This window comes from Siniperca chuatsi, linkage group LG13 (genome assembly GCF_020085105.1).
Source record: "Siniperca chuatsi isolate FFG_IHB_CAS linkage group LG13, ASM2008510v1, whole genome shotgun sequence".
NCBI lineage: Eukaryota > Metazoa > Chordata > Actinopteri > Centrarchiformes > Sinipercidae > Siniperca > Siniperca chuatsi.
In genome coordinates, this window is record NC_058054.1 from 15,904,484 (window position 1) to 15,917,442 (window position 12,959).

General features: G+C 42.3%; 1 protein-coding gene across 3 annotated transcripts in view; it reads left to right on the plus strand.

The window, feature by feature from the left end:
- Positions 1-12,959, plus strand: part of gpc5c (glypican 5c) — a 103,463-nt gene that overhangs the window by 13,539 nt on the left and 76,965 nt on the right. For all 3 annotated transcript variants that reach the window (XM_044219921.1, XM_044219922.1, XM_044219923.1), the window contains exon 3: positions 11,630-12,333. In XM_044219921.1, the coding sequence (XP_044075856.1) occupies positions 11,630-12,333 (704 nt within the window). The remainder of the gene's footprint in view (positions 1-11,629; positions 12,334-12,959) is intronic.

Consider the following 12,959-nt stretch of genomic DNA (forward strand, 5'->3'; position numbering starts at 1 on the left):
GGTAGCTTTCTTCTCCTACCCCTTTATGTTTGTACTGTATCTATCCAATTGCACCACATACAGTTCACCACAGAGCCAGCTGTCTACCGGATAAAAACTATTCTGCTGTTAATATGTTATGTTTATTTGATCATTCTTTCATGATGTGGCCACAATTTTCTGTACAGCTTTTCCATCTGTCTGTCATTCCATACCGTACCGTAAATCTTAATAACGACAATTCCTATGTGTGTGTGTTTTCTTTATACACTGTAGCTTTTATTGTTTCAGCTCAAAATCACTCCTGCTGATTGCTGAAGTTTAGCCAAAAGGACATGCCCATTAAGAAGGAGATGGTGTGTGTGTGTGTAAGGAGTATGTGTGTGTGTGTGTTTTCGTTGGCCTGCCTTTGTTTTGACAGCCCTGAAGGCCCTACTGTGCTTTGTCATGTGTGGGAGTTGTCATGTCATGAAAATGACCCCATAAACACAGACCACATTTATGAATGCTGAGGGTTTTTTTTCTCTCAAATATTTCTGATACTGTATTAATATGAAGGAATATGTTCAAATGTATGCTGCAATAACAAAAGCTTTCTAGTGAAACAGACCCAGTAATCTTTTGGGATTTTCCAGATATTGGCGTCCACTTTTACCCTGCGACTGCCACACCCTAAATCACACAGGCAGGTTATATCTTTTTACGTAACAATCTCCTTCCCCCGTAGTGTATCCTCTCCTCCATCTTCCCTCCTACCATTCAACTTTCCCAAAACCTACACACAGATACACCCAGGCTTGCCCCCCTGGTCTCCTCTCTCTTCCCCCAACAGACAGACTCTCCTAATCCATGTCATAGTTGATAGGTAATGGGTTTTGGGGCCTGATGGTGGGTAGGTGTCAACCACAGAGCCCATTCTAAGCTGGGCCAGCTTATGGCTGCCATCATGGACTTTGTCCTGTTAGCCTGTTCTAGCCAATCAGATCTGGAGTGATCTTACTGGCTGGACACCAATTTCCAATTCCAATTCCAATCCAATTTGCGTGTGTGTGGGACAGGTGGGAATGATGAGCAAGAGAGTAAGTATCTGGGTATACTGTATACTCACACTGCTGGGGAGCAGATGTCAAGAAAATGCTGACACTTCTGATCACTGGTGTCACCGATATGAGGGGGACGTGGCCCACAGCTAAAGGCCATGACGTGTCTGTCTGTCTGTCTGTGTGTGTGTGTGTGTGTGTAAAGTGGGTGTTCGAGCGTTTTGTACACGTGCATCTTGATCATTGAATGTGTGTGCATACATGTGAACCAAAGACATGTGAGCATGTACGATATTTACCACCATTGCAAGTCACCATGACCTCGAGGCTCAAGTTGTCCTCACAGGAGTTGGCAAATGCTTTTCAGAGGACTGTATTCTCCTGGCCTAGATAGTTCTCTATCATCAATGGAAGTGCATTGCATTTAAAACTTTAGGTACCCTTCAATGAAGGGACAAGGAGTTCATTTGAGAAAGCGCTACAGCAAGAGAGAGAGACAGAGGAGAGAAAGAGGCCACAGCAAGGACGGATGAGGTGACATAATTAGCTGATCCTTGTCTCATTATCCAGGAACTCTCCAGACCCCCTGTCCTAGGAGACAGCATGTGCATGAGTGTTTGCAAGAGACAAAGTGATCAAAACCACGACCTGAGGTAGAGGGATACTTGAGGGCCTCAGCTGTTAATGGCAGAATGCAGAATAAGAGGCCTCAGAGAAGTGAGAAGCACTGACTGCATGGTTTGTTGGTGTGTCTCCCTCTGTGGCTGTTTGTCTTCCCACGCTTTCACAGGTGGCTGATTTCAACCTATTGTAATTGTCTCTCTGCCCCTTGGGAATTTGTAGCCTCCCTGATTGCCTGCTTGGAGACAGTAGACAGTATTTTCCATGTCTCCATGCACCCCTTCCCCACAATGTCTCTCATCCCCCCCTCGAGGTATAGACAGACACGTATATTTAGCCTAAAGCCTTATTGCTTATAAGCCACCCAAGATAAATCTGTTTTGAAAATTCCTTTCCTTTCTTCACTTTGACTGTCAGGATCATCCTGGGTGGCTTACACAACACAGCCTTTGTAAAGGCAACTGTCTTTTTTATTAAATAGTAATGATTTATGTGTTATGTATGTGGGCATGTGTGTGTGCATGTCTATATGTGTGTGTGCAAGTGATGGGAATGATGAATCACTTGGTTGTTGTGTCCTATCTTCATTCTTTCATCAGATACAAGCCCTTCTATCTATATTGCAATCTCTCTGCATTTGTCTGGAAGTTCTCTCACTTATTTTGCCTGTGATCTTTTTAGCCTGTCCTCTCTCACTTCCTAATTTTTCTTCTCTCACTTCATGTCTGCATGTATTTTTCTCTGCAGATGTTTTGACCGACAGGGTTATTGCTCTAGAGGCTGATGCTTGGACACAGGATGACATAGCGCTGCACCATGAGCTCATGCTCAAATTAGGGAGGATATCCGGAATCCATCCCTACATGTCTCATTTAATCATACAGGATTGAGGGGAAATGTGTTTATGGATATAAAGTATATGTGGAGCGAATACATTGCATATTTAAGTGTATGTGTGTCCTAAGCATGTTTGTGTTTTATCTACACCTTTCTAGTCTCCTGAGTGGACATGACACATAAGGACAGGATGCATTTCCCTCAGAGTTTGCAGGACTCAGGCTCACTTCGGAAAAGAGGGAAAGAACAAAGGGAAGGAGGGAGGAGAGAGGGGAAAAGCTCAAAGTGTCTTGCAGTTATAAAGTCACACTCAAAGCTTCTCTAATTACCTTTGCTTTTCATCTGCCCCTCTCACCTCAGCATGAATGTGTGAGAACCCAGAGGAGTAGGGAGTTGGGCCTAGAAAGTGAGGAGAGAAAAATGAGATGGAGGGAGGGCAAATGGTTAAAGCAAAGTTTCAGTGAAAGTGTGCACAGGTGTGTTTGAATGTGGTTCTGTCAGGTGTGTGTGTATTGTGGCCGTTGAATAGACAGGTTTTTGCCCTGTAGATTCACTGTGTCCTGCTGCTCTCTGACAACTCTCCCTCTTTCTTCCTGAGTGTCTGTGTCTGTGGTCCATGCTTTGTCAGCATTGGTGCTTAACAAGAGCATGCTGGGTCTAGGTGGGCACCATGCCAACTGCTTGCATGCTTGCATGTGCGCTGCAGGGATCCCTCATTTCTCAAAGATAACCCAGCTGCCAAGAGTGCGCTCCACAGAATGAAACCACAAACACAAAATTCTTCCCAATATTCTTCTTCACCCCAAAAGTTTCCTTTCATTTGTCTTCATCATTGTTATTCTGCCCCCCAACAGCCCCAGTCTTCCTCACCAACCATCCATGCTCCCATTCAATGCCTAAACAAATATGAGGCCTGTGTAGATTAGCCTGCCGCCAGTCTCCACAGCCATAATTTAACATACTAGCATGAAATGAAACTGAGATAAATACCCCTTTATTTCTTGCCAACACCTCTCTCACAGAATGATTTTCTGACACTAGTTTACAAATACTATTTCAATGCGTTTCAGCTAGCTTCAACAAACACTCTTGGTGTAGACTAAGCTTCATCAGTCTCACTACTATCGAATGAGCACAATAATCTTGATGTCCAAGAAGTTTCTTGGTAATCAGACAAAGTTGCATCTCCCGGGGCTTGTTCTATGTCCAAGAGAATTTGGCTTTTCTGGAACACAATCTGTTGGGCTGGCTGATGGGATTTATACTCTACTGCTGCTGATTGGTCCAGCCTGGCCTTTTCCTGTGTCCTGTCTGACTCTGCTGCACCCGTCCTTCCCAGACTGATCCCACAAGCCATATGATGTGTGTATGCATGTGTGTGTGGGCATGTGTATAAGTCTGATATATAGATCTGTGTGTTTACTGACCTTTATCAGAAAATGTCTGATAACCAACAATATTAACAGACTAGTTCCCTTTTTGGTGAAATATTCACACATTATTCAGTTTAATGAAAGGAGATATTGTTAAGAGACATGATGGTGGATTTTGACCAAAATAAGGTCATGCTGGGAGAAATGAGGTAGTATTGGTAAGACGTAGTGTGAGGGAAAGAGGGGTTTGAACTTCACAAATTGGCCAGACTTGTCTGTGAGGGAGAGCTGCTTCCATTTGACGCCTGTGGGAGATCAGGGTGTGTGCTTAATATGTGCTTTTAATGCATAAGTGAATGAACATTGTAATATACATGTCGCTGTGTTGTGACTCACACTGTTACTTCAGCCCAAAGTAGGTTGGAGTTGGCTGTCCTTCTATCTCTCACCACCAACTCACTTCATCACTCCCCCATTCAAGTTAACTCACTTTCCTCATTACTCCCTTTGTTGGACACTCCTCTGCTTCCTCTCCTTCTTCCTCCTCATCTCTATGGCTTCTAGCACACCATTAAGGAGTCCCCATGGCTTTATTCACTGATCCCCCAGTCATTCATCCATTGTATTCCAGGGGAGGAAGTACAATAAATGAGAGAAATGGATAGACAAAAAAATAAAATGTTGTTGACCTTGCCCAGCTGTGTTCTGCTTGTATGATCCATGATGGATTATGATATCTGCTGTACTGTCTGCCAAAATGAACAGAGGGTTTACATGGGTCTGTTCTTAAATCAACCGCAACATAGTCTATCACCAGCAAACTCATAATACTTCATTTGGTTTCAGTAATATGATGGAATTTGTCCTTCACAAATATTTTTATACATTTATCTTGATTATTTCGAATTTTCCGTTGATTTATTTCAGACCACAAAATAGATCAAAGCGTTTTTGTGTTGTTTTTAATGGCATGAGCATATGGGCTTACAAATAGTAGTTTTGGCCCATAATTGAAACAATGCATAAGTGACCCTCTATGCTCAATTCATATTAAGCTGATAAATTGAAACAGGGGCCACACCTGCTAAGGAAAGTGGAAAATTCTTCATTAGACTCCCTTTCATCTTGGATTCCTTTCACACCTGAGTCAGTTCAAGGGTCTGTTTTATGTTAATCTTATGTTAGCCTAAATGTTTCCTTTTCTTTTTCATGAAAATCTGGAGTCCAGTCTCTTTCTCCGGCGGTCTCTAGTCATCATCAGTTTCCACTTATATAATGGGTTATTACCTTGACAAGGCTTTTTTGTTTATCCCAAAACCATAGACTGTCACCAATATAGCCAGGTTTTAGAGAAAATGCCTCTATACTATTAGATTGACTTCTTAATGTTCCACTCTGCAGAGTAATAAGCTACTGGCAGCATATTTACTGTTGCATGGAAACTACTTGTGCTTATGATGCTTTCTTTTCTGCACATGATTCCATTTTTGGATGTGCATGTTCTACTTTTCTACAGAATCTTTCTGCAGATCAAAACAATATTTCACAACTGAAATAAATAAACATGTATGTGACAGTCCTTCTAAGATGTAAAAAGCATATGACCTTACATACTGTATGTGCAGTATGGCTGCTCATACAGTAAGAGTCAGAAGTCATTCCTACTTGTGGAACTGGCATACTTTTGATTGTAGCTATAAGCTAGCTATAAGTAATTATCAATGAGTGCAAATTCTTTTTGTGTATGACACTCTGTGCTGCACCTTAGCGCTACACTATATCAAAAGAGACACTGTGATTTATATACCAATGAACAAAAGAGAAATGGGGGGTTTCTGTAGACCTGTGGCCCCCTTAATGCTTAGGACCAGAGGTGCTGTCCATCAGCCTGTCAACAGTCTGCCCTCGGACTGGCCTTCCATATCTCCCCTTTATGGTATTAGCCATTTGAACAACCCTTCCTCCCTCCCCTGCTCTTCCCTCAGCCCCTCACCCACTGCCCCTTTGCTCTGTCTCCTCTGTCCCCGTCCTTCTCTCGTCTGCTCATTCCCCTGCCTTCGATCATGTTTCCCTACTTTGGCCAGAGCAGAGAGCATCCAATCTCCACCTCTACCCCCCACACACACACACACACACACACACACACACACACACACACCACCAGCACCACCACATTATAGCCAAGTGCACCTCGAATACCCCTGGCATCTGTGGAATTGTTTATTGTTTCAGAGTTTTGATATAGCTTGGCTGCCTTTTTAATTACCGGAATGCTGATAGAGAGATGGGGAGCTCTACCACCTCCTCCACCACCTCCTTCTGTCCTCCTGCCCAAGCTCATTATCCCACCTGTTAGCTCCCTGATAGCAGGACAAGCAAATTAGGATTTGGAGCCAGAGTTCACTGAAATTTGTGCGCACACATTTGTGTTTGCATATATGGGTTTTCTAAGGGGCACGTGATTTTGACAAGAGCACAGCTCTTGACCTTTCAGGTCAAATTTGCGTGAACAGCACGTCTGCATGTGTTGTGAGTCATGCTCCCACTTTAGACTTTAGATGTGTGATTTTGCCACACAAGTCTGATGAATCAAAAGATTGATTCATTGACTTATTAATAGTTTATTACCATTAAACTGTTTGCTGAAAGGTTATAGGTAGATTGTATGACATTGCAGTTTCCCCAGTAAGCTAAGATGACCCGTGCTGAGTGGGAGATGGCCCTATGTACAGTATTTCTACTAATTAAAACAAGGATATGTAATCTACACATGTGTCACTATGTCATATATCTGTGTGGTGACCTGTCTGAAATCCAAGCCTGTGGTAGGATTAAAATGCTTTGCCTGAGAAGACGGTTGGTCAGGTCCAGTCAGGACTGATTGCCAAGATAGGAAGGGCCCACAGCTCCATGGTATGAGAACAGTGTCTCCTACCTCATTATCACAATATTACTGCATATTCAAGCACGCGCGAGCATACGCACATGCACACCAAGACATACAGACATACTTATACTTGCACATATTAAAAGATGCTGTCTCACTTACGATGACACAGAAACAGTTAAACCCTCTAACCCAGGGCTATACAGCTGTTTTAGCATTTGGAAAGTTCCAGGACCACACATGATCAAAATCTAAATGGGAATATTAGATCTAAATATTTGCATACACACGTGTTATCAAGAACACCCTAAATTTTCCTTACAGTGCATTCTGCAAGGCTGTATTTTTACAGTTTACCCATCATCTGATATAGCTAACCTCAGTGTATACATTTTGCATTTACAAGTTTTAATTTTAAGTAGTTTTTAATTATTATTAATAATTTGTTAATTTTGATATATATTACAAAGTGAAGGCTAAATTGCCTTACAATGAAAACTTGATGGACCATTTATAGAGCAAAAGTCAAAGAATACCTTTCTGATCATACAACAGGCCACATCTGAAAACGTCTGATATCTTTATCTAAAAGGACAAAATACATTTCCAGGATTTTACAGGAGTAGCAAAGGTGGGCTCATATTTGTCAGCGCAATGCACACAAGACATGTTGTGATTCCTTTTGTTTTAAAAGATAAATTAAGACAAAACTATAGTGTAAGGGCGATGTTTGCTGTCTTACACTTGTATCTAATTGAGTTGGACATATAGCATTAGGTGATTCTGGGGAATTTCAAAAATGCTGCAGTCTTAGACTTAACAAAATGCTTTTTGAAGTTAGATGGACTTTCTCACATTCATAGAATATTTTAAGTCAAGTTTTAAGTTTTTACATTCCGCTGTGAAACTTAGGCACACGTTGGAGCTCTGGTTTGCCATGCTGTAAACACTGCAACTGCAACTGAAAAACGTTTAGTTGCCTTGCGGCATGCATTGCTGTCTGCCACAGTGTCTTTTTTGATACCACCACTAGGAGTCACCAAAGTCAAAAATGTTCAAGTGCTATGCATAGGGCCTTTAAATAGTAATTACAAATCACAATAACAAATAACTACAACAACAGCAACTACTACCAGAACTAGTACTTCTACTGGTCATGCAGTATAATCAGTTTGTCCAACCCCTGTATACACACTTATCATTTTGTTCTGTGATAGCTGTCTGGTGCCACATGTCATGTGCTGAGTTTTGGCAACCCAGCTTTGATGCCTTGGCCATAAACTACTCAAACTGTGACAATACTGCTCAGTTAGACACAGACACATCTTTCTCAATGTGAAAGTGGCTTAGAAATTCGGAACACTTTAGTTGTGACTTAAATCATAGAGCTACCACTGGGCTTGTTTTGACTCAGTTACTGTGGCAGCTTCACCATGGTGACACTTAAGCATTCATTTTGCCAGTAAAATACTGGGTTGCCAGAATGTAAAGTGGAAATAGCTTCTTATGATTAAACCCAGTGATCTCAGAGAGTGGCCTTGGCATAGCATTGGTGGAAAGATATGGTATCAAATCCCATCCCAGACTCATGAATACATACTCAGTTTAGGCCACCACAGGACAGAGGCCTCCTCTGCTTTGCCACTGCTGCTTTTTTATCTGTTTAATACCTTGTTTATTCCGAGCAGAGAGCATGTCAGATTAGCCCCACATGGCCACAGACAAAGCAGGCCTATTCATTTATTCCTGTATAGTTAGCTTGACAATTATGTGTTTTGAATTTTGGACTTCCGTGGAAATTAAAGATAATTGCTTCATTCAAAATAGCCTCAGTCCAGCCAGACTTCATTTCCCAAGAGACTTACTGATGGGAGACTGTGACATGGTAATGATAGCCACCCACGACTGTGTGTCTGAGTGGAGTGTGGTCAAATCCAGATTGAGACACAGTGGTCAGACAGAACAATCAAACCCAGTTGACTATCATGCAATGGTAGTTAGGACTTAAAAAGCTGCTGGTTTCTTGTTTTTTGTTATCACCCTGTTTCCCAGTACTGGAAAGTGCAGAGAAAACCACAACAATTGTACTTGATTTATCACAGAATGAGAAACAGGATCCATTTGAGCGTGGGAGAGAACTTGATCAAGAACAGAAATGAACTGATGTTGAAAAGGAATGAATCATGGGATCCAGTTTTTTGTTTGTCGGAGGGAGTGTGGCGAGGAAGAAAGGTGGATTCCTGCCCCACTTCTGTACATTCAGAGAAGGATGTTTGAAGTAACTGCCATGGAGAGACAGGGAAGTGCTCCGGACCCAGGGGGTCAAATGAATCCAGATGTCAGAGCATGTTCACAAGGTGGAGTCCACTTGTACAGTAGTTGTTTTTCCTTGTTCAAAAGTTCACTTGCTTCTTTTTATTTAATTTTTCCAGGCGGTCTCCCACTCTTCCCTTTTTTCCTCTTTCGTGTTCTTTCTCTCTGTTACTCTCTTGGCAAATAAAAATAAGCTTTTTTAACAAGTACGGAATGTCTTGAGGATTTAATGAACTGTCATAAACCCTTTGAAAGATGTGCATCCAGTCATGGTGCTCTTGAAAAGTATAATACTGATTTATTTTATTTTATTTCACCTCGTTTTTTAGAGAAAACTTGCTTGTCTTGTTATGTAGATTGGTCTAGTTTTGTTTTGCCCCCACCGTGCCTCATAGAGAGTAAGATTAACCCATGGTATTTCTGAACATGATAATTTTATAATAACATTATGTAATGCTATGTAACCTAAGCCTGTGGGTACATCTTGTGGTGTAAATGTGGCTATTGAGCCTTGTGGCCTGACTGGCAGGCAAGCAGGCAGACCTCACACTGGTACCAACTCTGCAGCCCCATGGGCTTAGGAGATACTGAAGTGGAACTGAAACTGTAACTTTACAACTTCTCTGCTAATCTAATGCTATATTTGCTCATTCCCTTTCTTTTTGTGTCTTATTTTTTTGCTCTTCTTGGCCTGTCTCTAGCTGAACATCTCTGGAGGTCTTTCTTTCAGCCTACAGTCAGACTAGAACTTGTCACCCCTTGTTTTATAGTAATAATCCCTAACAGACCATTACTTGTCATGTCTGTCTGCTTTATTTCTGTCACACACAGTCACGCTCTTCAAACCCCAATAGGATACAACTTTAAATCTGATGTGTGCGGGAGTAGCTCTGATCATGACAATGTTTTTTTTTGGGGCATTATAAATGAGTTGTGCCTTTTACTGGCCAGTGGGGAGTCCCAGTGTGTCACAGACAGCGGTCATATTAGTGCAGCTGTTGAGAAGGACATGACTGTTGTTATCCTTCTGTCTGTGAGCTGGGAGGGGCTGGACACACACAGGCACACACACAAACACACAGATACTCCTTTGGTAATAATCTTTGTGCTGAGATAGATTTGCTATGAGAAAGGTACTCTTATGAATGAATATGTAAGTGTTAACATCAAGCAAACAGATTTTTAAAAACTTAATCCCACAAAACGTGATGAATTACATTTGGTTAGCGGTCAGTACCATATGTAGAATTGGCATACACTGTGGGCTTATGTTTATTTTTTTTAATTTAATGTATGTACTGTATGTGTGTATATGCGTGTGTGTGTGTGTGTGTGTGTGTGTGTGTGTTTGGTATGTGTGTATATGCGTGTGTGTGTGTGTGTGTGTGTGTGTTTGGTGGTGTGTGTTTGGTGTGGTGGTGGTGGTTGGGTGTTGGCACCCTCTTTTTCCTTTCTCAATTTCTCTACAGTTGCTACTGCTCCTTCATGTCCTGGCATGCTTTTAAGGTGACATCACACCCCAGAGGGGGGTTGTGTCCAGGACACGCATATACAAATACACACACACGTGCACACATATTCGTGTACATACAGTCCCACACAGTTGCATACAGACGAGAATGTGTGGAGAGTTGCTGAGAAGGAGAACAGGACAGAAGGTTACAAGATTAAGTGGACTGGTGGTGAAGGAGATGGTGGGACAAAAGGATGAGTTAGGCTGTACGGTAGAAGTGACCTTGTGTATGGTAATAAGCAAGACCGGCCATTTGTCTGTTCCTATGTGATCATTTTTGATCAAATTAATATTTACATAATTTTGTAGTAGACTCTTATTCAACAATAAACTGTTGTCACTGTCAGTCAGCAGTGAAATGGGGATAGGTAAAAGGGTATATTGGAGAAAAAGGAGAGAAAGTGAATGGGGAAGGGAGTCAAGCTGTTCTAAAGTTTCATGTCTTTTTTTCCCTCCCCCTGCTCACCCTCTGTCATTTCCGTCTCTCTACTCTGTAACAGTACCTTGCTTAGCAAGAAGTGGCACTTCACTGGCACTAATCAGCCTCTGCACTGACATCACTGATTGCTTTACAGCTTCACTTGCTCACCAGGAAATGACATAAGAACTTGATGACTCAACTGTTGTGTGTGTGTGTGTGTGTGTGTTTGTGCGTGTGTGTGAGTGTTAGGCTGAAATATACAGTATTTGCTACAGAAAATGCAAACTTATTGCGATTGCTGCTCATATCAGGATTATCTCTCTCTCTCTCTCCAGGCAGACACTGTCTACTTAAGACATACTTATTGGTGTGATGACTTCATACACATTGATATCCAACCGCATTATAGGGAAACTTGACACTGGTTTCTCAACCCAACTTACTGATACACACAAGCTAAGCTTAGCTGGTTAGGAGCCAGGGTTTGGATATGTGTTTGCATTTTGAATGCCTTACCCACTTCCTGAAGAGCTTGTGGGTCATGTCATCGATGATTTTCAATATTCCTCTATTATAAAATGTCATCTGCCCTTGTCTTTCCTTCTATCTCTTATCTCTGTGTTTTGTTTTTTGCTCTCCTTGCAGACATGTTCCAGTACCTTCTATCCTTCTCTCAGGGCCACCTGAGTTCTCTGTTGGAGGGAACCTACTCATCCCTGTCCCGCCATGCCCTACCCCATGTTAACCAACTCTTCTCCTCACTCTCCCTCTACCTCCGCGGGACTAACGTCTCTGTGGAGGTGGCAGTTCACCAGTTTTTTAACAACCTCTTCCCACTTGCCTACACACGGCTCATCAATCCAGGAATTGAAGGCAGCATGATGATGGGCAGTGAAATGGGTGACTGTCTCCGTATGATCAGGCAGGACGTCAACCCTTTTGGACCTCATCCCGCCATCATGGCCCAAGAGCTGGCTGGGGCACTGGGAACCGGGCGACAACTGGGCCTGGCCCTGGAAGAGGGTCTGGAGGTGATGAATGCCACCGAACATGTCAGCCTGAGCAAAGAGTGTGTGAAAGGCCTGGTGAAGATGGTGTACTGCTCCCACTGCAGAGGCTTGACGCTTATCAAACCCTGCGTGGGCTACTGTCTGAATGTAATGCGAGGCTGCTTGGCCAGCATGTCAGAACTGGATCAGCCTTGGAGGAAGTATACCAGCTTGTTGGAGCAACTAACCCACGCCATGGCTGGGCACCACTACCTGGAACTAGCCCTGCTCGGGGTTAGGGAGCACGTTAATGAGGCCTTACTGTATGCACAGCTCCATGGTCCACTCATCACTGCCACAGTGAGTACACACTAGATCAGCAGCTTTAATGGCACATGCAAAAAGCCTCCAAACCTTTTTGTTTAACATCTTTGTTTTATGCATATACCTTGGCAATGTTCAGTGTATTGATTGGAAAGGTTTTGCAGGCTGCTTGTGGGTTATGAGCTATTTTTTCCACCAATGCAACAAAGAACCCTGCACACTACATTAATGTTTGCACAGTATTGAAACTATTCAGAGAAAAATTATGTTTATACTAAAAAAAGTTCTGTCTCCTCCAAAGAAAGGCAGGCTGAGCTGAGGCTAGAGAAGGACTAATTTTCCAAAATGGCAATGCAGCTAAAAATCACCATTGTTGTTTAGGTTCTGACTGTAGGGGAATATTATAAATTCCTCATTGACTATGATGAAAATGAGAGAAGTTGTGGATAAAATGGGGATTTGGGACTGTGAGTACTACCATATGCCTTATGGTAAATGCGGTTTTAAGCTGGATGTTCACAACACGAAGACAGTTTCATGAATGACTGCCAGACTGAATAGTGCAGTTAAATGTACAGTGAAAATTGTGCATTTGTTTAACAATTTATCTTGGATTTGTATTCTTAAGTTCACAGCAAGCGTTGTGGTTAGACTATACTGAA